General features: G+C 58.6%; 4 protein-coding genes across 4 annotated transcripts; 2 read left to right on the forward strand and 2 right to left on the reverse strand.

Moving 5' to 3' along the window:
• Nucleotides 1-1,724: 1,724 nt before the first annotated feature.
• On the forward strand, nt 1,725-5,320 carry MYCTH_2309360 (uncharacterized protein). The gene is made up of 6 exons (XM_003665459.1): nt 1,725-1,785; nt 2,111-2,224; nt 2,441-2,560; nt 2,670-3,985; nt 4,058-5,043; nt 5,148-5,320. Exons 2-6 carry the CDS (start codon nt 2,142-2,144, stop codon nt 5,157-5,159), a joined length of 2,517 nt encoding a protein of 838 aa, XP_003665507.1. The 5' UTR covers nt 1,725-1,785; nt 2,111-2,141; the 3' UTR covers nt 5,160-5,320.
• A 617-nt stretch (nt 5,321-5,937) lies between these two features.
• On the forward strand, nt 5,938-8,341 carry MYCTH_2112358 (uncharacterized protein; the record flags this gene model as incomplete). The annotated part of the gene is made up of 5 exons (XM_003665460.1): nt 5,938-5,960; nt 6,163-6,188; nt 6,347-6,401; nt 6,710-6,732; nt 6,915-8,341. 5 exons carry the CDS (start codon nt 5,938-5,940, stop codon nt 8,339-8,341), a joined length of 1,554 nt encoding a protein of 517 aa, XP_003665508.1.
• A 455-nt stretch (nt 8,342-8,796) lies between these two features.
• MYCTH_2309368 (uncharacterized protein) lies at nt 8,797-14,428 on the reverse strand. Its single transcript, XM_003665461.1, has 2 exons — nt 11,545-14,428; nt 8,797-11,458 (listed from the first exon to the last, which is right to left on the reverse strand). Exons 1-2 carry the CDS (start codon nt 14,318-14,320, stop codon nt 9,234-9,236), a joined length of 5,001 nt encoding a protein of 1,666 aa, XP_003665509.1. The 5' UTR covers nt 14,321-14,428; the 3' UTR covers nt 8,797-9,233.
• Nucleotides 14,429-16,758: 2,330 nt separating this feature from the next.
• On the reverse strand, nt 16,759-21,695 carry MYCTH_2066367 (uncharacterized protein; the record flags this gene model as incomplete). Its single annotated transcript, XM_003665462.1, has 4 exons — nt 16,759-17,012; nt 17,358-17,749; nt 18,352-20,974; nt 21,230-21,695. The coding sequence occupies 4 exons, from the start codon at nt 21,693-21,695 to the stop codon at nt 16,759-16,761; spliced, it is 3,735 nt and encodes a 1,244-aa protein (XP_003665510.1).
• Between the last annotated feature and the right edge of the window lie 1,894 nt (nt 21,696-23,589).

The following is a 23,589-nucleotide window of genomic DNA, read 5'->3' on the forward strand; positions in this document are numbered from 1 at the left end:
CACGTCTGCTCTCTCCCACTCTTTATGTCCCTTTTCCTGTCTAGTTCTTCAGTTCTTTTATGCAATGTATTGGAGAAATATTGCGCAGAGCTAGGCAAGGTTGGCAAAACGAAACCTTTCCGATCGCTTGGAGTGCGTGTACATGGCCACGGGTTGTTTTTACCTCTTCTGGGAGACCCAGGTGTGTTGGGCTCAAATCTGGTTGTCGCGAGCGGGCTGCGCCCGCCCACTAGTCTCGCGAGTCTTGTCGTCAACAAGAACCACAGCCGCATCGGCTTCAGCTGCGGAGGAATATCACGAAATGTCTTTCGGACGACATTGTACTGTACATACATATGCTAGTGTGCTTGAAGGCATATGGAGTTGATCTTACAGGAAGGGCTGCTCCCCTGAGCGGGCAGGTGACCGAAGATCGAAATCGGACTTCGAAAGTATCGGCCATCGCTAATGTGACTCCCTAATTGCCTGTGACCATGGAATGCGACAGCATCGAAGGGTAGTATCAATTCCGCCGTGAGGCTTGGGCGGAAAGCGAGCATTTGTACAGTACACTAGTGTACGAAACGTCTGGCTGTACTCCGCGTATGGCTTCCCAACAGGCCCAGAGCAGAGAGTGGGACGACCGAGATTCATTCGGTAATATCCGTACCCTAAGCGGCTACAATAACATTTGGACGCGGACTCGGAAATTTCGCACTATGGCAGTGCGTTCATTTTCGAAGCCCTGCTTCCAAATGGGATTGGTCGCCATCTCCTTTACCAACTTGTAATGCCGTACTGCCCGTACGTATGTACACTACATAGGCACCCATACAAGTCGGTTGGTGCTGCCGTTAGGCTTCCGTACAAGTGCTGTATGTATGTATTTGCACACTGGAGTCAGAATTGTTGTCATCGGTGAGTTTTCTCGCTAGCCCATTGGCATTCCTAGTCATACGCGGCGGTCATACGCGGTCATACGCGGTACGCTCCAAAGAAGGCTTTCGAAAACCCCTCGAGAGGGGTCTGTAGTGTACGGATTACAGTACTTGCAAGCCCGGCTGCTCCACCCCACCATCGTTGCAGGCAGATGTCTGCCCCACCAAAACCGTTAACATGCCACGGCATACGGAAACAACTCGCGTAACAGAAGGACCCTTCTGCACCAGATCGGGTCATATCAACTGAGGTGCGCCCCATCGTCTGGAATTCCTGGCGAAGCCGAGAAAAATCCAAGCACTCAGGTAGGTAAAGAAGGACTGTGATATGCGAGTTCTCGGCATTTGACAAGCACCTTGGTGGGGGGCTATCTTCTATTTCTGGAATCCATGCCTCCACAGAAGCCACGAAGAAACAGCAGGGGATACCAGCAGCAGGGTAGAGTGCCAAGGGGTGTGCCGGGCGGTGCACGTTCTATCGAAAAATAGTCCGTGGTTAGCCACCGGGGCCTGTTGCAGATCGCAGCAAGAAATCAGCTCCCGAGTCTCCTGAGCCATGCGCTTCACAACCGTGGCCTAACAGTCGATAGCGTCCTCTCTGAGCCGAACTATTCAGAAAGACACGCATCATTGAAATAGAAACAAGAAAACCGGATAGGTCATTGTTTTCTTCCTCTGCACGACCATCCAGGCGGTGCAACTGCTTACTCGCCATCGGTTCGCTTTGCGCGTGGTCATCAACCCCCCCCTTTCATATATATCCTTGGGCCGGGCACCCCTCCGACCCGGTAACAGAGCCACAGCGGTGCGGGCAGCTCTCCAAAGTGGGCAGGCATGTGCCTCGCATTCAACTCGCTCCCCTAACCCGGTGCGAACACTTTTCTCTCATTAGCTCAATCAACACCCGGTTTTCTCAGACACTCGAGAGCGACAGCAGTTGCCGCTCCGAAGCGAAAGCGTCGTTGGATGACGGAGCGGATATCTGCTGTGCTTGGCGCCCCTCCTTTGCATTTCAGGCCCTGCTCTGGCTGCCCCGTCCCCGCCATCGCTGCATCCTGGCAGCTACTGTTGACTGGTTGAAGCGGGGGAGAGTGCGAGGACAGCCGCCTAGTTCTTTTTGTTTGTTCGCGGGTTTTTGGCCGCATTGGGCATTGCCTTCCGCTGACTGATCAAGCCCGCTAATTTTATGCAAGCCTGGGTCCGCCGAGCGACATTTCAATCGACATGGCGCAGTTTGGCGCAACTTTCATTCCGGGGGGTCAGGATGATTATTACATGCCCGAGGTTGTCGCCCCTGCCCCTCAGAGGTGAGTCCACGACAGGAAAAGAGGGAAAAAAAGCACCCCAACATGACTTACTTGCCCGCGCGCCTCGATGCGAATGGCGAGCCGCTCTGCCGATCCGTCAGCGCGCCTATCTCATTCGGCGCGGGGCCATCGGATGAGGCTCGGCCCGCACGAGGCAAGGCTGCTTGCTGCACGCGGGAGGGCTAGAGGCTGACGTTGGGTCGGGCTCGCTTTCAGGGTAATGCCCGAGATACCCCAGAACGTGCAGGACGGCATCCAGCGCTTGGAACTCGAAGCCCGCGAAACTGAGCCGAACCGAGACGACAAGGCGACCGACCAGACCGAAGAAGCCGAGTCGTAAGTGCTGTCGCTGCGAAGAGGGTCTCCCGGCCCCCAAACGACGTGATTGGGCCCCCGTTCTCCGGGCAGGTGGATCATGTTTGGCTGACTGCCATTCTTTCGACAGCTTCAAACCCTTCCAGACCAGCGCCGCCGACCCCGCAGCCATGGACGCCCCCTCGTTCTCCCCATTCCCCAAGGTGCACGGCGAAAACATCCCGCCCAGCGACGAAGAGAAGGAGACCATCTTGTGGCAGGCGCGCAACCATGTGCTCCACTCCAACAATGTGTCGATGCAGGTGACGTGGGCCCGCGACGTGCTCATCTGGGTCGAGATCGCCCAGGACGCGGCCGCCCGGGAATGGAAGCGGGAGGGTAAGGGCAAGGAGCGACCGGCGACGCCCAAGACCGAGCACGAGCTGCGAGTCGACGCCATCAACATCATCGAGTACCTCGCCCAGCAGGAGCACCCCGAGGCGACCTTTATGAAAGGGAAATGGCTCGAGTTCGGCAAGTTTGGCTTCCGCGAGAACAAGCGCGAGGCATACACGCTCTACAAGAAGGCGGCCGAGAATGGGTACGGTCGGGCCGAGTACCGGATGGGCATGCTCTACGAGAACTCCAACGACATCCCCAACGCCATCAAGCACTACACCCTGGGCGTCAACCTGGGCGATTCCGCGTCCAACTACCGGCTCGGCATGATGCACCTCATGGGACAGCACGGATACCAGCAGGATTTCTTGCAAGGGCTCCAGATGATCCAGCAGGCAGCAGACACCGCGGACGAGGACGCCCCCCAGGGCGCCTACGTGTACGGCATGCTCATCGCCCGAGAGCTGCCCGACATCGCCGTGCCCGACCATGTCCTCCCCTGCGACCTCGCGGTTGCCCGGCAGTACATCGAGAAGGCGGCCTATCTCAGCTTCGCCAAGGCACAGTTGAAGATGGGCCAGGCGTACGAGCTGAGCCAGCTCGGCTGCGACTTCAACCCGGCATATTCCCTCCACTACTACGGCCTCGCCGCTCGCCAAAACCAACCCGAGGCCTCGCTGGGCGTGAGCCGGTGGTTCCTCTTTGGCTACGAGGGCATTTTCCCCAAGAACGAGCAGCTGGCTTACAAGTACGCCTTGGACGCGGCCCTCGGGGGGCTGGCCACGGGCGAGTTCGCCATGGGATACTACCACGAGATCGGCATTCATGTTCCCAAGGACATCCGGGAGGCGCGGAGGTGGTACGAGATGGCCGCGGACCACGGGAACAAGGACGCGAAGGACAGACTCGAGTCGCTCAACCAGTCTAAGACACTGACCAAGGCGGATCACGAGACGACGACCCTCACCCGCATCAAGTCGCAGCACGGATCGCAGCGCGGAAAGCGCCCGGATCGGTTTACAAAGCCGAAGGATGTGCTGCCCACCGTAACCGAGAGTGATCAGAATGGTACGTCCGGAACAAAATGACCACCCATTCTATGTCGCGTCCGAAGGCTATCACAAGCTGACAGTATCGCAGCTGGGGTCCAGTTCCCGGACCCGTCTCCAAGACCGCCGGCTTTCACCGTGAACCTCGATGGTAACAGCCCTGCGGCGCGGCCCAAGTCCTCCGTCGCACCGTACCCCACCGAAGACCAGCCGATGCCGCCCAACGTCAGGCCGAGGTCGACCGCACCGTACCCCGATGACGACGTGCGTGGTCCGCATGTCAACCCCAACGCTCATCTCCCTGTCGGTCCTGGACCTCATGCGGACCGCGAGGGGAGTGCCTTCGGTATCCGACCCCTGTCACCCAACAGCGGCGGCCTCCGGCCTGGCTCTGCCGGCCGTGGTCGTCCGGTGTCGAGCCAGCCGGTTATGGGAGGCCGGGATCCTCAGGCGGCCGCCGGTTACAGAAAACCGAGCCCCGGCCCGGGCGGCCAATGGCAGCAACCGCCCCCGCCGCAACATGACCCGCGCTACGGCGACCCCGGCCATGCACGACTTCAGAAGCCCAACCCCAACCTCCAGCCGACCACTCAGGGAGGCCCCCCCGCGGGCCAGTACCCGATGGGCGGGGGGCAACCGGGACGGGACTACGGCCGGCCAGGCCCCAACAACCGCCCGGTCAGCGACAACTACGGTGCCGCGGGCGGCTACGATCGCTATGGCTCCGTTCCCCCCCCTTCACCCGGCCGCGTGCCCGTCGCGGGACCAGGCAGCCCCGGCCTCCATCCGGCCCACGCCGGCCCCGGCGGCCGACCCGTTTCGCACATCGACCCCGGCTCCGGGGGTCGCGCGAGCGCTCCGCCTGCCGGACCTAATGGCAGGCCCGGTCCGGGTCCGGGAAGCACCGCGTCGAGCCCCGCTCCGGCGGCTGCGGGACAGCAACGGCCGCCTCCTGGCGGGAGGCCGGGCGCGGCGAGCTCAACCAACCTCGTCCATCCTGATGGGAAGACTATGGGTCATGGCCCTGCTACCTTTGAGGAGATGGGAATCCCGCAGGGGAAGAGCGAGGGCGATTGCGTAAGTTTCTCAAACTTTCTCATTGTTCTTTCTTTGTTTTCTTTTCTTCCTTTTAGTTGGTTGTGTGCGGTGGCCGGTACTAACGAAATGGCCTAAACAAACAGGTCGTCATGTAACCGGACCAGTACTTGGGTTCTCTTCCGAATTGCGCCCCAGTCTTGCGGCAGGCTCGGGGCTGGTGGCGGGTGGCTTTCGGGACGCTTGCTCAGGTGTGACGTTAACTCCGTCGCGTTCCGGGTCGGATCTTGAATCTTTCTTTGAGATGGATCTTGGTCAGCTTGTAGCTACTTGTTAGTCAATATCAACAAGGACCAGCAAGAAAAAGAAACTTAGCGCACCGGTGCCCTGAGGTCTCAAGAGCCAGGGCTGGTCCTGTCTGTTGTGTTCTTGGCTTGGGATCACTCTGTCTGGTTGATACGACCGAGCAGAGAATATTGTTATATATTTACATCATAATCACTCACCGCCCGCTTTGTAGGGTTTTTTTTCTTCGTTTCTTTTTTTTTTTTTTTTCTTTTTGAGTTGGCAATGATGATTGATGGAGGTGGCCTGGGTAAAGCTCTAGATCCAGGCCGCGTTGCGCGTTGGTCTGTTGAGCAGCATTTAATCTGTGTTCTCAGTCTAAGGTAATTAGTTACCGGACCACATCTCGGAGAGGATGGCCGTAATCCAGGATGCTGTATAAATAGGTAGAAATATAAGAGTAATATAAGTACCGAGCATCATGTCTTCTCATCTATACCTACTTACCTATACGATCTTGACCTTCGTTGCTCGCGTTTCGGCTGTGAACTCGCGACTTTACAACTGAGCCTTTTGGCTGGCGGCGATGGTAAGTTTTGGTTCTGATTCCAGAACATATCACTCTGTCAAGCTCCAGCGGTGCCATGAACAATGGCCTCGATCCAAGTACAGAAGTACGCTCATTATTTTAAAAATTTGGGACGCTCTATCTAGACCCAACGACTTCTTACTGATCCTTCGCTGCCGTTCGCCTCTCACGCACCTTCAGTGATCTTATTAGAGCCTTGTCTGCTTACCCGTTTATCGTATTCAGACAGAAGAGAGGAAGAGAAGAAGAAAACAAGACAGAGAGAGATATAGCGGAACAAAGTCAAGATTAACAGAGAAGGAGCAGCTCGATCGTAAGAATAGTATTGATGACCAACATTGGTATATATAGTGAAGTATCGATATATTAGCGGTTTCAACCACTGTCAAGCAGCAGCTTAAAGCCTTTCAACGAACTCGTGAATGGATTATTAACAAAACGTACTTAATGCCTGATAGTACTACTGTTCAGGTCTCGATCAACTAATACACAGCTCACGCCATATTGGCTGCATCTATCCGAAGATGTAAGATGCCTTTTAGGCTACCACACGATTCTAGAGGGATAGGCGAGCTAAACAGGCTCCAGACCTTTGGCTGCTTGACCAATTTTTCGCATGTGCCTAAGGGCATGGGAACAAGGGAACTCGCTAGAAAAACAAAAATTAGCTGTAATTAGCGTGCTCTTCTTTTCTTTGTCCTGGTCCATCCACTGGGCCAAGCCCAGTTGTTCAGCACAAAGCCAAGTACGATTGTGCTTTTATTGTCATGAGAAGGCGCTCAGAGCATGACAATCCGATTGTTGTCCAACTGAACATCTTGTTGCTCCTTGTAGCCGTCAATGGCAGATCAAGGCCAGTACGTCAAGGGAGGATGACGCGATTTCTTAAAATCTGCGCTGAGGGCCATGACCTTCAAGCGTGCTTCCTTCCCATCTGCAACACCTCAAGCAGTATTGGTTTCAACTACCGTATATATTTAAAGTTGAGAGCACAAAGGTAGGAACGATCATCTGATAGGTATTCTATGCACACCAGCAGCTACCGATATTGCAGCCGATAGAACAAGGAAGCGGCGAACGAGTTGCCCCATCACAATGAGCAGATCAGCACATCCTTTTCCTCCGCCTCCAAACGCCCCGTTTCTATGGGCCCGGCCGGTGTGCGACTGTCACTATTACTACCAGTACTACCTCTGCGGATGTCCCGATCGCTACGTAGCCACGGCAGGAGGGCGTCTCAAACACATACCCAGTCGCCATGGATGCGCCTTTTGGTACAAGCCGTTCATAGAACGGTTGGTACACCACAATGCCGGATTCCGACACAACCCCAACCCGCCGACTCGCCCCGACCCGAGCGTGCTGCCGTTCCCCTGTTACCGCCACCTGATGGAGTCGCGTATCTTTCTATCCCCAGACGAACTCCGTGCGTGGAGGAGGCGATTGTCGGATCCCAGATGGAATCCCGTCAGCGCCGCGCGATTGAATCACAATATGAGCCAGCTCCAAAAGTTTCAGAAAGAAAGCAGGTTGAGCCAGAAGCAGCGGGGAGCCAGAAAGCGTGCACGCGCTGGAGAAGAGGACGACAGGCTCATACTTCCACTGCCTCGTAAGCGAAGAGTTCTCCCGCCAAAGTCCAAGGAGAGCAGGGCGCTGCTGATGCTATCCAGGGAGCTGATAACTCAGCACAGAGAGATAGGCCCGTATAAGCTTCCTCCCGGGGACATGAGGGCTTACGCTTGCCAGCAACGCGCGCATAAAGGAGACCGGAAGTCTCCACGGGATCCCGAGCCTTCTGTCCAAGGAATAAGAGACACGAATCTCCAGGCAGCAGAGCTCTACCGTACATACTTCAACACCTTTCGCGGCGCCACACACGAGGAGCTCAGCGATGCTTGGCGCAAGCTCCACAACTTGCAACGCTTATTATCTTGCGACCCGCATTCCAGTCTTCCCCTATCCCCAGTCACCCTAGCCCAAGAACCAGAGACACGAGAAGCAGGACAAGCAAAACAAGCCGAAACCGAGGCCCATCCACCTACCACAAGGGGTTCCTCACCCATGCAGGCCCTCCGACTATTGCCCCAGCTTGACCCCGAACCAGAACATGGTCGCCGGATTCCCCATGACCACTTCAGCTCCCTCACCTGGCTCCTAGAAGAGCATTCCGTCGACCTCTGGCGCCAAGACAGCTACTACTCCCGTTGCCCCCCGCCGCTCCCGCCCGACGTCCGGTACGACGGGCCCACGCACACGGGCTACTTGGCTGGCGCGTACCGGACCGACCCGGAGGTGCTGCACCAGGCGCGGGTCGCCAGCTGGGGGCGGGAGTTCGGCGAGCTCGGGGTGTGGTGGGCGCGGAAGGTGAAGGAGCTCTGGGCCGAGTTTGTGGAAGGGAGCGGCCATGGTGCTGGTGGCAGCGGTGTTGGAGCCGGGTTCTGGATGGGAGGAAAGCTGAATATGTAATTAAGTTGTTGAATGACATGTGATTCAAAGAATGGAAGAAGAAGGTAAGCTTGAAAGCTAGTGTGAACCGGAGGGAACGAGGAGGGCAATCCAACGGATCAGGGGATAAACACTGTCAATGTTTGCTCTTTCGAACGCACCCATTAATTCGCAGAGCCTGCCCAGCTCTCTCTTTTACCCCCAACATCCACCCTTTCTTTTTCTCTTCAATCACAAACCCTCACGTTACCGTACAAGTCAGCGGCAACATGACCCGATAACCTCAGCACCACGGAATATCCAACACAGTTCCCATTACCGCCCTTCATCGAGATTAAAAGATCCATGTAACGAATGCAAACAAAGAAACGCTATGCTGCAGAAATGGAACCACACGCTGTGCTGTGCTGTGCCGTGCCGTGCCGTGCTTTGCTTTGCCAAGATAACCCACATCCGCTTCGTCCAGAGTGGAGGAGACGGCAAACATGGTGAAGAGTTGACAAAGGAAAAAATGAAGAAACAAGTGCTGTGTCTAGCCCACGGTCATGCTCCCCCTCCCCACAGCCAAACAAACCTTCCCCCGCAGTCAAACAAAGACAGACCGGCAAAGGCCTATCGATCGATCATTGCGTCATGCGTGATCCAATCCCTTTCATCCACTCATCCCCTTACCACTTCTCCCACGGGTGTTCGTGTGCGCGTGCGTATACGTGTATGTGTGTGGGTGTGTGTGGGTGTGTTTTGTGACGACCACATCTCTGACATCCTTCTTCTCTTCCAGCCAACCACATTGGCACATTACCTTCCCTCCACCTCCTTTTTCTTTCCCTGCAACAAGGCAACACACACAGACACCTCCGAACCTGATCTCTGCTTTATCGACCCAGCCAAGAGTCAAAACGTCACACTCAACTCAGCCGACCGGCCGACCCCCCGTCCCGCCGCCCCCCGGAACGCCCAACCCGGCAAAGACAACCTCGCCATCCTCGCCCACGGCGATGCCGTCGCCGTTACCCTCACGCTTAGCATCATCATCACCACCATCCTCCTCCTGCCCGGCCTTCCCAATCTCACCGCCGCCGCCCTGACGCTTGTCGCCGTTCCGCTCGGCGTAGATCTCCTCGGCGCGGGCCTTGGCCGCCAGCAGGCTGTCGACGTAGGTGCGGAACTTGACGATCTCGCGGAGCAGGTACTCGCTCTTGCGCTCCCAGTTGGCCATGGCCTTGGCGGCGTTGGCGCTGCGGGGCGAGAAGGCGCCCAGCATGGGCGAGCGGAGCGCGTTGTGCGCCTGCAGCTCCGCCTCGACGGAGCGCACGTACGCCTGGAGCGACTCGAGCTGCTCCGGTTCCGCCAGCGCGGAGGGGCGCATCGACGGGGCCGGGGGCACCCAGTCGGTGATGTGGATGCGGTCGCCGGGGAGCTTGTGGTGCGGGTTGCTGCCGCCATTGCTAATGTGATTGGCGCCGCCGCCGCTGTTGTTGTTGGTCGAGGGGCGGGCGAGGGCGGCTCCTAGGATGCCAGAGGAGCCGGAGCCCGGGCGGACGGGAAAGTCGAAGGATGCGGAGCGCATGGAGCGGCCGGATTGCATGGAGGAGCGGCCGATGCCGGCAATGTTGGCGGCGGCCACGGCGGCGGCGTTGACGGCGCTGCCTGTGCGGGAGTGGCTCTTGTTGCCACTCGCGGGACGGCCGCCGCCATTAGCGGTGCTGTCGTTGGCGGCGGCTGCGGCGACGGCGGCAGCGGTTGTGGCGCTGTTGATGACCGCGTCACTCCAGCCGTACTCGATGTTGGAGATGCCGCCCACGAGCGGGTGTGTGCTAAGTCGGGCGGCCCAGTAGTTGGCGGTGTTGACGAATTCCTTGCAGATCTCCGGCGTGCCGACTTGGAACAGGTGGACGGCGCCGGTCGGGAGGGAGAGAGCCCAGACGTGGGGGCGGCTGCGCGAGTATCCTGGTGGGGGCAGCACCGAGGCGAGCGTCTGGCGGAGCGAGAAGGTGCCCAGGTTCGTGGCATTGTCCTGCCAGTTGCCGCCGCCAACGACGGCGCCCTTGGGCGGATTCCCGCCGAGGCCCCGACGGTTCTTGTGGCGGAGCGTCTTGTTCGGCGAGAAGGAGAAGAGGCTGAGCTGCCCCTTTTGGATGACGGCAAAGACCTCTTGCCAGTTGCGGTCTCGGGCTCGCTTGTCGATGCCGTCGAGATGGTGCTTGTGCGTGACGATGCCTTCCTTGACCCACGGCGGGCCTGCAAGCTCCAGAGACTCGTCTTCGAGTAGCTGCGCATTCTTTACGTCGTCCTTAGTCGGCTCAAGAGCGGTGTCCTCGCGGATAATGGCCTGGCTCAGCGCGTTCGCGAAGCCGATGGACTGGTGGAAGTCGCCGCGCGGGTACGCCGAGCCAAAGGAGTCCATCGACATGGACGTGTGCGTCCTGCCGAGAGAGAGCTTGCTCCAGGTCGCTGAAGAGTCGGTGGGTGTCCAGACCGAGTTGCCGTCGTCAAAGCTAGTCCTGCTCGACGAGAAGCCCGTGTTGAAGCCTCTAGGCCTGGAGCGGCTCTTGGTGTTCCATCTCGACGAATTGGCCTTAGCCCCGTCGGGAACTCGGCCCCTTGTGGAAGCGACGCTTTCCGATGGCGCCTTGCTCAGCGCGCTGGGCGACCGCTTGAGCATGCCCATGACCGAGAGCCCGTTCGGATTCTGCTGGAGAGACTCGGCACCAAACAGCGGCAGGCGATCGTCGCGAATCGAAGCGTAGATGTCTTTGAGCACGATCTCGACCTGGTTCTCCCAGGCTCGGAATGGCCCGTCGAACGGCGCCTTGACGAGCGGGCCACAGCTGTCACCGGGGGCCTGGTCGGAAAAGGCGCCCAGGGCTGAGCCGGGGCGCGGTGGCGGCTTGAACGACGCTCGGAAACTGTTGTGCTTGAAGTCCTCCGACGTACGGCCCTCGCTCTCCAGGTTGCCCTTCCCCGGGAGAATGCTGGGCCGGTCGAACGCTTCGGGGGCCGAGTCCTCGAGGGCGGTTTTGATGGTGGTCATGGTGTTCTTGATAAACTGGCTCCGCGTCATCTTGTGTTCGATGTCGGCCATGTGCAGATCCGTGTTCAGCAGGATGATGGAGTAGCAGATGGTGTGAATGACGTCTGATCAGTTAGCCGTTAGCACGCCTAAGTACGCTGCCAGAGGAGGAAGAAGAACAAGAAAAAGAAGAAGAAGAGAGTATACTCACCAATCGATTTGAAGCCGTGGTTGGGATTGCACTCGCACCAGCGCTTCGAGAAGGCCACCAAGATACGATCGACCTGCTGCGTCTCCGCACGGAGGAGCAGCCGCTGGCAGACCATCCGCAGGCTGGCGACGATGCTCCGGTTTTCAAAGTCGTAGAGCTCCATGTAGGCCCGCAGCGTCCGCTGGCGCACGATGCCCTCTTCGCCCATCCAGGCGGCGGCCTTGTCCTTCTGGATAAAGTCCTCGTTTCCTTCGTAGATCTGCTTGGCCTTCTGACGATCGTCCTCGGTCGGGTCGCCGACCACGACCTCGGGCTCGTCGATCGACTTGGCAGACTGGCTGACGGACTCGCCCGTGCCCGTGCCCGTGCCCTTCGGACTCGGCTCCGCGCTGTCAACCCGCAGGCTGGGCACCCTGTGCTTGTGCGCGGTCTCGCCGCCAGCCCCGGGAGAGAGCCCGAGGGTGTCGGAGTCTCGGCGGTCTGTCCGGATAGGGGGCGACGGCTTCGGCTCGAGCCGGGCCGACAGACGAGCTTCCTTGTTGAGGTTGGGGACGCTCTTGGATTTCGACACGACCGGCGAGGGCGACCTCGTGCGCCCGTCGGCCTGCGGACCCGGCCTCAGGCTCTTCTCCCGGGGCTCCGAAGAACGCGGCGGCTTGCGCTGGCGTACGGGGCTGTCCTCGCTGTCGCTGTTGTCCCGCAGGAAGGACTTGGGCGGGGAGTCGACGGGCGCCTCTCCGGGCGAACGGCTCGGCGTGGCTACGGGACGAGAAGCCGGGGGCTCCGAGTCAACCTTGCGGATGACGGCCCTTGGGCTCGGCTCGTAGTCTGGCGAGAAGCCTCTCGGCACGCGGCCGTCGTCGTCCTCGGCAGCGCCCCGCCCGCCCGGCTTCTTCTCATTGGGAGGGGGAGGGTCATCACGAGGCTCCACCGACGGCAACGGAGCATCAGGCGACGCCAGTGCGACGGAGGAAACCGGGCTCCCTTGCAAGAACGGGTCCATAGCCCGTCGCAAGCTCGTGATGGGGCTCGGCTCCGGTTTCACCGAGAGGGCCTCAACCCTCTCGAGGGGAAGCTTGGTCTGCGGCACTGCCGGCACTGGGGGGGGCTCCGTGTCCGTGACCGAGTGCTTCCGCCTCCGGAAGAAGGAAGACGTCTTCTTCTGGAGGGTGTGGGCGGTCGGATGGGCCGAATCGCGGGACGGCGGCGCAGATGGCTTGGGCTGGTGGGATGAGAACGCCGACGCCTGCGGGGACGAGGAGCTGCTCGACAGGGCTGTCTTGGACGACCCGAACATCCTCCTAAAGAAGCCCTGCTTTTCCTTCTGCGGCTGGGTGGCAGACGGCGGGAACGCCTCCTTGGTCTTCTCATATCCGATATGGGGTGCGGGGGCGGAGTCGAGATCGAGAACGGGGAGCGGGGGAGGGTCGCGCACGGGGTTGAACTTGGGCTCGGGCTTACGCCCGACGGTAGCGCTTCTCGAGGAGCGAGTGCTGCGCCCGCGTTCCGGGCCGGCGGCGCCTTTGGCGGATGCTGCTTTCGGATCGGACATGGTGGGCTCCGAGGGAGACATGACGGGCATTGACGGGACCGTGTTGAGCTTCCGGGGGCCGCCGGGCACGGTCGGGGTCGGGGCGGCGTCGTACGGGTCGTCGAGAAAAGAGGTGCTGAACTCGAGCTGCCACGGGGCGGCGGACGGACGGGGCTCACCGTCGAAGCTGGACGAGCGGCCGCCGAAGCCCCTGGCCCAGCGCTGGCTGCCGAGGACCTGGGCGTAGCCGGCATCGACGCTGGTCAGGCTGCTGCTCTTGCTGCCCTTGCCGCCGCGGGAGTGGTGGTGCCGACCCGGACTGCGCTGTGACAGCTCTCGCATGCTGTTGATGCGGCCCAGGCCCGGCTGGTAGCCGGAGCTGCTGTTGCTGCGGCGGCCGCGCGACGAAATGCGGCTCGCATCGTCGGCGCCTTCCAGGTCGGAGCTGTACGAGTATCCGTGGCCGTTGCCGCGGCCGGGCCTCGAGTTGTAAGCGGAGCTGAAGGTCATGGCACGCGCGTCGTCGTTGAAGGCCGGGTACACGGCGGGCTCGTCGAATGCCGATCCCGAGTGGCCGTACGACGTGGCCATCTGGCCCAATGACAGCTGGTCGAGCGACAGCAACATGTTGGCGACAAGCGAGTCTCGTGTGACCTGACGGGGCGAGAGCGAGAGGTCGTGCGAGTCGCGGGCGGTGGGGCGGTGCTGCTGTTCGGGGCCGTCGTTTTCGCTTTCGTTTTCTTTGCTGGACATGTCAATCGGAACGTCGACGGGGGTAAGACCCTCGAGAAATGTCTCAATGTCAGCCGTGGCACGTCCTTGGCCGTCAGGCAGTCTCAGCGCTCGGCTCCCCCTTGGAGAATCGCTGGTGGGCGTCCGGGGGAGGGCGTCGATGTCTGCGCCTCTACCGTTGTTGTTTTGGTTGTGGTTGTTGCTGTTGCTGTTGCTGTTGCTGATGCTGATGTTGTTGTTGACCCTATCTCTGCTTCTGTCCTTGTCTCCGCCGCCTCGGGTTCGATTGCTCTTTCGCTCCCTCTCCGGGGCCCGCGGTGGTGGTGGTGGCGGCGGCGGCGGGGAGGGCGAGGTGTTAATGTTGAGATCGGGCTTGTTGCGCCTTGCACTGCGGCGGGCAGTGGTGCTGTCGGGTGCGGCCATGGTCGGCTCGGCGCACTGTGAGCGATCCGGGGCAGGAAAAAGCAACAGGCGGCTTGTGGCACACGCTGCAGCCCGCTCGACGCCCTCCATCTGCGGGCGCGGGCGCGGGCGCAGGCGGGAAAAGAGCCAATCTCGGGTGCGGCAGTGAGACAACCTGGAAGGCCAACAGCCGGGTGCTGCACTGTCGGGACCGTGCTGGCTTTCACAGCGCGTAACGTGTAAAGAGTGTGCGTCAGTGTTGTCCCCCCTCCCAACCCCCGGTTGTGTCTTGACAGTGCCGTGCGGCTGCCCCAATGCGTTCTGCGATTGGCCCCCAACCGATACCGCAATTTAGCGGGCAGGAGGATCCGCCAGGCCGGCCCACTGATGTTCAGTGGGGGACCCTGCCGCGACCCTGTTGGAAACACGTTTTTTTGCGGACGGAGCAGCCGAGTTACACTGGTACACTACTTTTCGTAACTCAAGCGAGGACTCGAATGAATCGCAAATTGTGCAGTTACAATGTCCAAAGTCTCATTTTGAATAATGAGCGACCTGGCGCCCTTTCAGGTGTTTGGTTTGGTTGCATTGCCATGGTACGCCGTAGTGCCAGCGAAAGCCGTTCCTGCATGGAAAAAGCAAACTGCCCCTATTTCCTGCAGCCCAGGGGGAGAAGGCCAGTTCTCTGGCAATTCTTGGCAACTATCGTCCGTACTAGCGGAGAACGAGAAAGCGACCAGACGGAGGATTCCGTCGCCCCCCTGCAACAGCAAATTGCCCGCACTGCAACTTGATTTTAACCACACCAAATCCACGTGTCGCCATAGTTATTGAGCCACAGAACATCAAAGATGTTGTTCTTGGTGGCCTCCCGGCCAATCTATACTAATGATGTTGGCTTTCTTCATAACTTACATTATCGCATGCGGGGCGGTGTCGGGTTGCATCGATCGAGCGCGCCCCGCCAAGTCCTACTGCTTCGTTAGTTCAACGCTAATCTTCTGTTTTGGACACGCTTCCTTGTCACAGCATAACACACGGGAAAAAAAAAAGGTAAGAAAGGTGCTCCAGAATACCATTCCTGTACGGAGTAATCCGTTCGGTGAAATCGATACCCTAGAAATGTGGGCTGGCTAGCAGGCATCGCCTACAAACCGCATGCTTTGCTTATTTATTTTCATCTCCACATGCCCGGAATCTTTACACCGTCTGTCCTTCGCCCGTGACCGATAGGAACAGGACCGAAATAAGGAAGGCGGCGCGTACTGTTGGCCCGCTTCTTTGCAGTACCCTCGGCCCGTCCGGCACCGACCTCACAACCGGTCCGGTCCCACTCCGTTCGCCTCGGTCACGGAGCACCGACCAACACTGTACATACAAGACCGCGGCCATAACCAGCTTACCTTCTCTGCAGGATATCGTAAGGAAGTGGGAAACGCAGGTTCGGCTTGCTGTTCTCCTCTTTTGTCCGGCAAGAGTGGGAGACGTAGTCAATGGCACCAAAGATCGTGTATGACCAAGAAGGCAACTGGATGGGAAAGTGAAAGTCGAACGGAAAGAAAGCCATATATCCCACGAGGACGAGTCAAGCAAGCCTAGGCATTCCGGAACGGAGCTCTTCATTTGTTGTTGATCGCTGAGTAAGGAGGTAATCCCGAATACACTCACTACGTGATGGGCATCGCTGGTGGAGAATGCCATTCGTGAGACGTCAAGAGACCGCCTGCCTGCATACGTAATAAAAACCAGTCGACACTTGATGTGAGGGATGGGCTCATTCATTACTTTGGACGAACGAAGGTGAGATAGATGCCATCAAGAACCCTACACACGAGCACCATGAACTGAAATAGGTCTCATTAAGGATCAGGCGAAGCAGAAACGGTTGTTTTTGTGCTGCGATGTCACTGGAATCAGCAATCTCAACTGTGTATGTATGTATATGTATACGTAGGAAAGCAACACAAAAAGCAGAAATAGGATGTTCAAGCTCAACAACGCAGCCCCAAGAAAGCAGACAGGAATTCAAGCGTCAAGAAACAAGAAATGACCTGAAAGCCCAAGGCATCCCTTGCTGTTAACTCCTCTGAGGAAGGCAGCATAAGCACCACGAAGGCAAAGAGAACCAAGAACATTGATTACGCGGACCCGCGCTATTGTCCATCTCCAACCCATCCTCCTAATGGTATAATAACCGTATAACCAACCTCCCCCCCCCCCCCCCCCCTCCTTTCCCTTTCCCTTGGTAACGCCCGAGAATAAACATAGCCCTGGCGCAAAACCGACAAAGTATACTAACCGCAGCCGCGACGCCTTGGCCTCAACACCGACAAACACTTTCTTTCCATCGCCTATTCACTCTTCACAGCCAACCCCCGGAATGCCATATTCTAATCCCGATATGGTATCACACTCGAGATCACATGCCGGTCATCCATCCATACGCCCTGACTACGACACACATCTCTCTTCCGATCCCAAATTCTTCCCCCAACTAGGATCAACAATCGGTAAGGTGAATGGGATGATGAGACGAGAGAAGAGGCTAGCTACCTCCCCGCTGCCCGTCGTTTCTCCCTCTCCAGATTCTCCCTCAGCATCGCCACCTCGTGCTCGGTCGCGTTGATCCGCTTCCTGGCCTCTTCCCGATCCAATATCCTACCCTCGCGTTCCGCTTTGAGTTTATTCTCAAGATCCCGCAGCCGCAACATAAACTTCGGCTCCAGACTCCCGCCTCCCGACGATCCCCCGGGCGCACTAACGACCGCGCCCGGGCCCGGAGAGGAACTAGTATTTGCCGATGCTGTCGAAGCAGTTTGAGTGCCGGCGGTGGATGTGCTTGAGGAGTGATTCCCCCCGGCACCGTTGCCGCTTCTCTCCTGGCCGTGGCCATGATTTTGCGAATGCGACGCCTGCGTCGGTGTAGGTAGCGTGAGGGTATCGTCGTCCTCACCACCACCTCCGCCCGGCGTGTTCGGTGCGCCCGGACTCCCGCCCCTCGACCGCGCTAGGCCCACGTCCTCCCCGGCAGGCGACATAATCAGGTTCGACCTGCTGTGATGATGCTGGCTGAAGTAGTGCTGACCATGGCTGGTACTTCGCGACGGCGTCGCCACTGGCGCCGCAGACGTTCCCGGCCGAGTCAGACTGATCCTGCTACCCGATTTGGGGATCTTGCTCGCACTGGCCTTGGCTTTGGGTCCCGTCGGGACCGAAGGCGACGGGCTGCCCCCGGCGGGGTCGAGGCCACCGTCGCGTTCCGCTGATGCTGCGGCATACGCGGCGCGTCGGGCCTCGGCTGCCGCGCGGAGCGTGTGGTTCTCGACCTTGAGCTGGCGGTAGGCGTCCTCGAGACGGGCAAGGCGAGCCTGGGTCTCGCTGAGAGTGTGCGAGTGAGGATTGATCTGGCCCGTGACGATGCCGTTTCTCACGATGGCCTCGAGGCGGTCGAGTTTCTTGGTGCGCTGCTCGAGATGGTTTTCGAGGGTTTGATATTCCCTCCAGAGCTCCTTCTCGACGGACTTGACCTTGCTCTGGAAGCTGCCGATGATGGTCTCTATCATCTTGACGGCGGCGAGGAGGTTCTTGCTGAACCCGGGAAGCATGGTGGCCACCGCCTCGAGGCTGGGCAGGGCGCGCCCATTGATCAGGCTGTTGTCATGGGCCCAGTCGGTGCCGCAGAGAGCGGACAGGCGGGTCCACAAGAGGAGAAGAAGGTTGTTGCGCTCGGTGAGCTGGTCTTTGAACGTGTTTTCGAGCTGCGACAGCCGTTTCTTGTCCTGCGCCTTGGCCTGTTCGAGTTCCATGATGCGCTGGTCTTGGGAGCTGACGGTGCGGGTGACATGTTGGTGGGTCTTCTGGAAGGTTTCGAACTGATGCTTGACATTGCGGTGGGCTTGCCGTTCCTTATCCAACAACTCGCCTAGCTTGCGCAACTCGAGGGCGTGCGACTCGAGCAGGGCGTCGCGCTGCTTGATGATGCGGTCCTTCTCTGCGAGCGACGACTTGGTGGTGTCGAGATCGCGGACCGTGTTCTCGAGATCGCGCTGGAGTTTGGCAATGGACTGAAACACATGGAAGGTTAGCCTTGGTGAGTTAAGTTCGACGGTGGCCATAGAGTACCTACCTTGAGCAGACTCGACCTTGTCCCGTTCAAGTCGCCCAATGCCTCGCGCAGGTTATTCTCCAGCTCAAGCAACCTCTCCTTCCACTCGGTCGCTTCAACCTCCCTACTCGTCAGGCTCTTCCGCAACCTCCTCGCTTCGTCCTTGGCTGCCGACGCCTCCTTGTTCAGCTCGTTGACAAACTGCTGAACCTCCTCCTTTTCGCGGTTCGCCACGATTTCGCGCTGGCGCCGCTCATTCGTCAGTCTCTGCTCGAGCTCCCGGGCGCGCTCCTTCTCGTCCCGCAGAGATTGCTCGGCATTAGCGAGCGCAGCCTCGAGGTCGCCGATGCGGATCTTGTCGCTCTCCTGTTCCTCCCGCAGGAAGGCAATCTCGCCCTGGCTGGACTCTTGCTGCACCGAGAGCCGGTTGGCCTTGTCGTTGGCCTCCACAAGCTTCGCCTCGAGCTCCTCGAGTTCCTTGTTGGCATCGCCGAGTTCCTGCTCAAGCTCTCGTATCCTGCGCAGCTTGGCCTCTTGCTCGTCCTCGAGTCTCACCAGCGCCTCGCTCATCTTGCGCATCTCGGCTTGCAGGGCGTCGAAGCTTTCGGTTCGGTCGTTGAGGTCGAGCTGCAGCCGCTCGATCTCAGCAGTTCGTTGGTCGGCCTCGCCCTCCAGCGCATCGATCTCCTCTTGTGCTTCCTTCCTCAGGGCCTCGAATTCGTTCTCGAGGTTGGAATGCTCCTGTAGCGCCTCGTCTCGCTCGGCTTGCAACTCCATCAAATCGTTCATGGCCGACTCGAGGTCTTCTTGCAACGCCGCAACCAGCTCCTCGGCCTGTTTCTTAGCCTCGACCGCCGCCTCAAAGTCCTCCATACAAGCATCCAGTTCCCTCTGCAGGTCTTGATTTTGCAGCTTTAGGCTGTTGTTCTTGTCTCGCAGCTCCGACATCCGGTTCTCGAGCTCCTCGATCTCAGCCTCATCAACCGTGGTACTCGTGACCCGTGTGGTGCCGCTGGCCCTGGATTGCGACCGCTCGTGCACTCCGGCACGGGAGGCGGACCGTTCCAGAAGACTGTCAATGGTGGACGGGGCAGGGGCGCCACGTCGCTGCGCCATCTTGAGATCCTCAATTTCCTGGTATAACCGCTCCTTCTCGCGATTCCTCGAGGTGAGCATCGATGTCTGGGCTCCGACCTCGCGACGGAGCTCGGCGTTCTCGTGGCGAAGCTGTTCGGTCTCCCGCCGGAGCTCCTCGACGAGCGTGCTGGCAACGCTCATGACCCCGTTAGCGTCCGGGTCCCCCGAAGCGGACGCCCCTGACCTGGTGGCAGACAGGGCCCGTTCGCGAGACTTCTTGGTGATGTTGTAGATGTTTGTCGTGTGATGCATCGGGCCGATAGACGACTGGGCGGCGAGCTCCTGCTTGAGTCGGAAGATCTCGTCACGCAGGCGGCGGTTGTCTTCGTCGCTTTGCTCCCTCCTGGCAGTCTCCTGTTCGAGCAAGTCCTTCCAGACGTCCGCCTCCTCCTGGCGCTCAAGGTGCTCACCAAGCCGCTCTCCCGTCCTCTCTCCTAGCGCCCGCACCACCTCGGCCATGCGGCGCTTTTCAGCCTCTTTGTTCAGGTTCTCGTTCCTGAGCCGTTCGATTTCCGTCACGTATTCCTCCAGCTGCTCTCTGAGGTAGATTATCTCCTCCTCGCGTTCCCGAGCCTCCTGATCGTAAGCAGCGCTCTGATCGTCGTCGGACTGGGCGCTCTTAGCCGTCCCCGGCCGCTCCTCCTCGTCTTTGAGCTGTTTCTCCAGTTCCTTGACGCGCCGTCGGAGCATCTTGTTGTCGCGCTGGAGCACGGCCAGGCCCGTCTTGAGCTCCACGTTCTCCGAGATCATCTCCTTAATACCTTCTTCGGAGAGCTTGTCCAGCCGGTCGCTCAGGAACATGACCTTGAGTTTGAGGTCAAAATTCTCCTTGCTCAGACGCTCAATCGTGCTGCTCTGCTCCTTCAATGTCAGACTCCTGCCGTGCCGGCTTGCCGTGGACGTTCCAAAACCGCCCGCATCGGACGTCCCCGGGCGCGCCGGGGTTACCAAACCCCCTCGGTTCTTGTACTCCTTGGCCAGCGACTCTGGGACCTGCACGTCCCTAACATGACGGGCGATAACCGTGTCGGTCGGGGCGTCAAGTGCTGCGGTCTTGGCCGGCTTTGGCGTGTGTAGCTGGTCCCGGTTTGCTTCGCGCCGGGCCGCAGGCTGGGGAGAGGCGTTGTCGTCAACCTCTTCGAGCGTCTCCAGCTGACCAAAGGCGGGACCCGAGGAGTCGTGCAGGTCCTCAATACCACTAGCCATGCTTCCCATACTAATGGACCTGGACAGGGAATTGTTGAAGCTCCTTGGCAAACCCGAGGAAGGCGCAGCCCCGCCCGACTGGAGGGCGTAGTCGGCACCCGCCCCAACAGTCACGTCGCTATCTGGATCCGTAAGAAGCGAAGATACCGAGGATCGTTGGCTGCCCATCCGACTCCTTAGGTACTTGGGACGTCTCGCGGTTTTGAGTGCCTGTCCTGGGGTATGCCCTGCGTCGGCGTGCTCTGCCTCGGCCGGCTCTGCCTCGGCCGAAGGCCCTTCTTGGCTTTCTTCATGGCTCGCCTGGGAGCGGGGGGCATCTGAGGTGGAGTGGAGCATCGAGTCGTCAAACGTCCGATATTGCTCATGCTGCTCTGTGGCGGCGGACTCATCGCGCTCGTGGCCGGCTTCGCTCCGGACCGACGCTGCCTGGGAGACAGCACGAGAAACCGACCTTGCCGTAGCTGCGGCGGTTGGCGATGAGGAAAATGCCTCGAGCGACGCCGTTCCGTTACCGACATCACCCGTGGGTTCTTCCGCGGCGGCGACAGACGGTTGCAGACCGGAGTCGTCACGGCCATATGACGCTCTCGATTCGGTGCGGCTCAGGGTTGGTAGCACCTGCGACCGGTCGAAAGACTCGTCTGCGTTGGGCCGGGAGCGTTCAGGGGCCGGTTTTTTGGAGGGCGAGTCGAAAACAAACGTGTCATCGAGGCCGTTGTTGGAAGTTGGAAGGGGCGAGAGCGGGGCGTTGAAGCTCGACTCGATATCTTGCAAGTGCTGGCGGACGATGATTTCCGCTTGGGAATCGGAGTGCTTCAGGTCCATGCTAGGGCTCTCGAGATAGCTGATCTCAGGAACAGCAAGGGCCGGGGGGTGAAGCGGGGGAATGTTTTCGGGCTTGAGCGCGCTGACGTCGGTACCACGGCGCGGTTGGTCAGGGAGCTGTTTCGACGGAGATGCGGGCTCGTCTTCCGACTCGGCTCTTTGTGCCGTGGATGGCCGGGAGACGGACTGATGCTCGTCGGTTTGGTCGTCCATGTCGGCGTGTTTGGAGGGGCGGGAAGGAAAGCGGGAAGGCGCCTGGGATTCGGACCACGCAAGACTGTAACAGTGCTGCGGCGGGCGAGGTCATGCGCACGTAATTCAATTGGTTGTTGTTATTGTTGTTGTTGTAGGGCGTAGTGTTGTCAGGGGCTCACGGCCATTCGATCGAACAGCGCATGCAATGCCACTATCCCGAAGGCATGGTATGTAGCTACTCCGACTGGTTGGAAACTTGGCATGCGGTCTGGGGGCTCGGGCGCTGTTGAGTTTAGGTCGCACCTTGATCCTAGAGTTGCCGCGTCGGTGCACGATCCAGGGTCCAGACCCATTTGAGCTTTGGAGTCTGTGCTCAACCCCACTGTACCAAGCAGCTCCCGCTTCCCACGCGCCAATCGGGTTGCTCAGCGGAGCCTTACACCGACCACAGCAAACATTACATAGTAGACTTGCTACAAGTAGCGTACTACTGGTGTACGCACTTGTACGGAAGTGGTGGATGACGTTAACGAGTAAGGCCACATCATATATGGGGCACCGAAGGAGGAATGGTGAGCAACAAGGCTCGGAAAGGTCAAGTATTTTGGGGGGAGGAGGGGGGCCTGTGGGCTGTTGTTGACTGGGTGACGCATAAATACTCCAAACAATTTTAGATTACATCATTACATCATATCTGTTTACTGCGTACCTAAGTTGCAGGAGGGATGGGACGAGGGACGAACGAAGGGACTCGCAAACCGGTCCATGCAGAAGTCGGGGAGAGCACCGAAACCATTTCCTAGGCACTTTGGTCCCCTCAATGGAACTCAGTGGTAAGATGCAAACACTCAGTGATCCAATAATAGAATTCCAAAGTAGCAGTCAAGCCCCAAATGGGCGAAACATCTTATGCTTCCGGAGTTCTCAACGTTTCCAACGGCCTCGTTGACGCCAGGAACAAAGGAGACTACATAGGCAGGTAGGTCTTTCACCTAGCACTATCTTTCCCATTAACACTTCCAGATGCCAGATACCTAGCAGGTACCTAGCCATGATTGGGTCTTCGCTATCACTTTCGTTGATACACAGGCTGCGTACACACTCTCAGCTTCGCAACATGCTATCTCAGTTGCAATGCTCAGGACTAATGCACGAATGAATGCCTGGTTTGTTTAATAGTGTCATAATCAATGCCCTTAGTACTATACACTACTGTCGTATGGCGTAAGAAAGGCAAACTGCGGGACCTGGCACTCCACCTTCTTAGCGCGGTTCTCAGATTTGTTGCTTGCGCCAAACGCCCTCCTTCTACCGGTCTAACTCATTGTAATTAAAATGAGAGCATGCCACGGAGAATCGATTCTTCTCACCTCTCCATTTATTAGTTGTCTCTCATTCATGTTTCCCCCGGTCTTTTCGTGTCACAGAGGCCGCCTCGAGCCTGGAGCATTCCCCACGCAAGCTTGAACAAGTCCTCGAGGGAGTACACTCTGCAGTCGGAACAAATGGCCGTGCTATCAGAGGCATTCTTCTCACCCTTCGGACCTAGCTACAGCATATCAGGGCAGTCCTATTCGCATGCAATGTTCACGAGCCTGTCATAGAAGAATATACAGGATACCAAGCCGAAGAACACTTCATCGAGCACCCGCTTCTGCCATGAAGCCATCACACCGTTTGGCCGACCGTACTTGAGGGCACAACAATGTTCGGCTTCCCAGCGTTGCCAACACAACAGCGTCCACAAAGAAAACGGGGAAAAACAAAAATATGTCCCCTCCACCAGGTTCACGGTCCAAGTTGGGGAATAGTTCAGGAATCGAGCACCAACCCTGATTTTAAAGCTTGCGGAAGGGGAAGGGGGGAGGGGGGTATATTAAAGAGCATTGGTTCCTCCAGAAGAAGGCGCCTA

This window comes from Thermothelomyces thermophilus, chromosome 5 (genome assembly GCF_000226095.1).
Source record: "Thermothelomyces thermophilus ATCC 42464 chromosome 5, complete sequence".
In the NCBI taxonomy this organism is placed as follows: Eukaryota; Fungi; Ascomycota; class Sordariomycetes; order Sordariales; family Chaetomiaceae; genus Thermothelomyces; species Thermothelomyces thermophilus.

Excerpts from the sequence above, each read along its gene's own strand:
- MYCTH_2309360 (XM_003665459.1), top strand. The coding sequence starts at position 2,142 with ATGGCGCAGTTTGGCGCAACTTTCATTCCGGGGGGTCAGGATGATTAT. Across the intron at positions 2,225-2,440 it reads GTCGCCCCTGCCCCTCAGAG|GGTAATGCCCGAGATACCCC; the intron begins GTGAGTCCACGA and ends GCTCGCTTTCAG. Across the intron at positions 3,986-4,057 it reads AACCGAGAGTGATCAGAATG|CTGGGGTCCAGTTCCCGGAC; the intron begins GTACGTCCGGAA and ends ACAGTATCGCAG.
- MYCTH_2309368 (XM_003665461.1), bottom strand. The coding sequence starts at position 14,320 with ATGGAGGGCGTCGAGCGGGCTGCAGCGTGTGCCACAAGCCGCCTGTTG. Across the intron at positions 11,459-11,544 it reads CCACGGCTTCAAATCGATTG|ACGTCATTCACACCATCTGC; the intron begins GTGAGTATACTC and ends CTAACTGATCAG.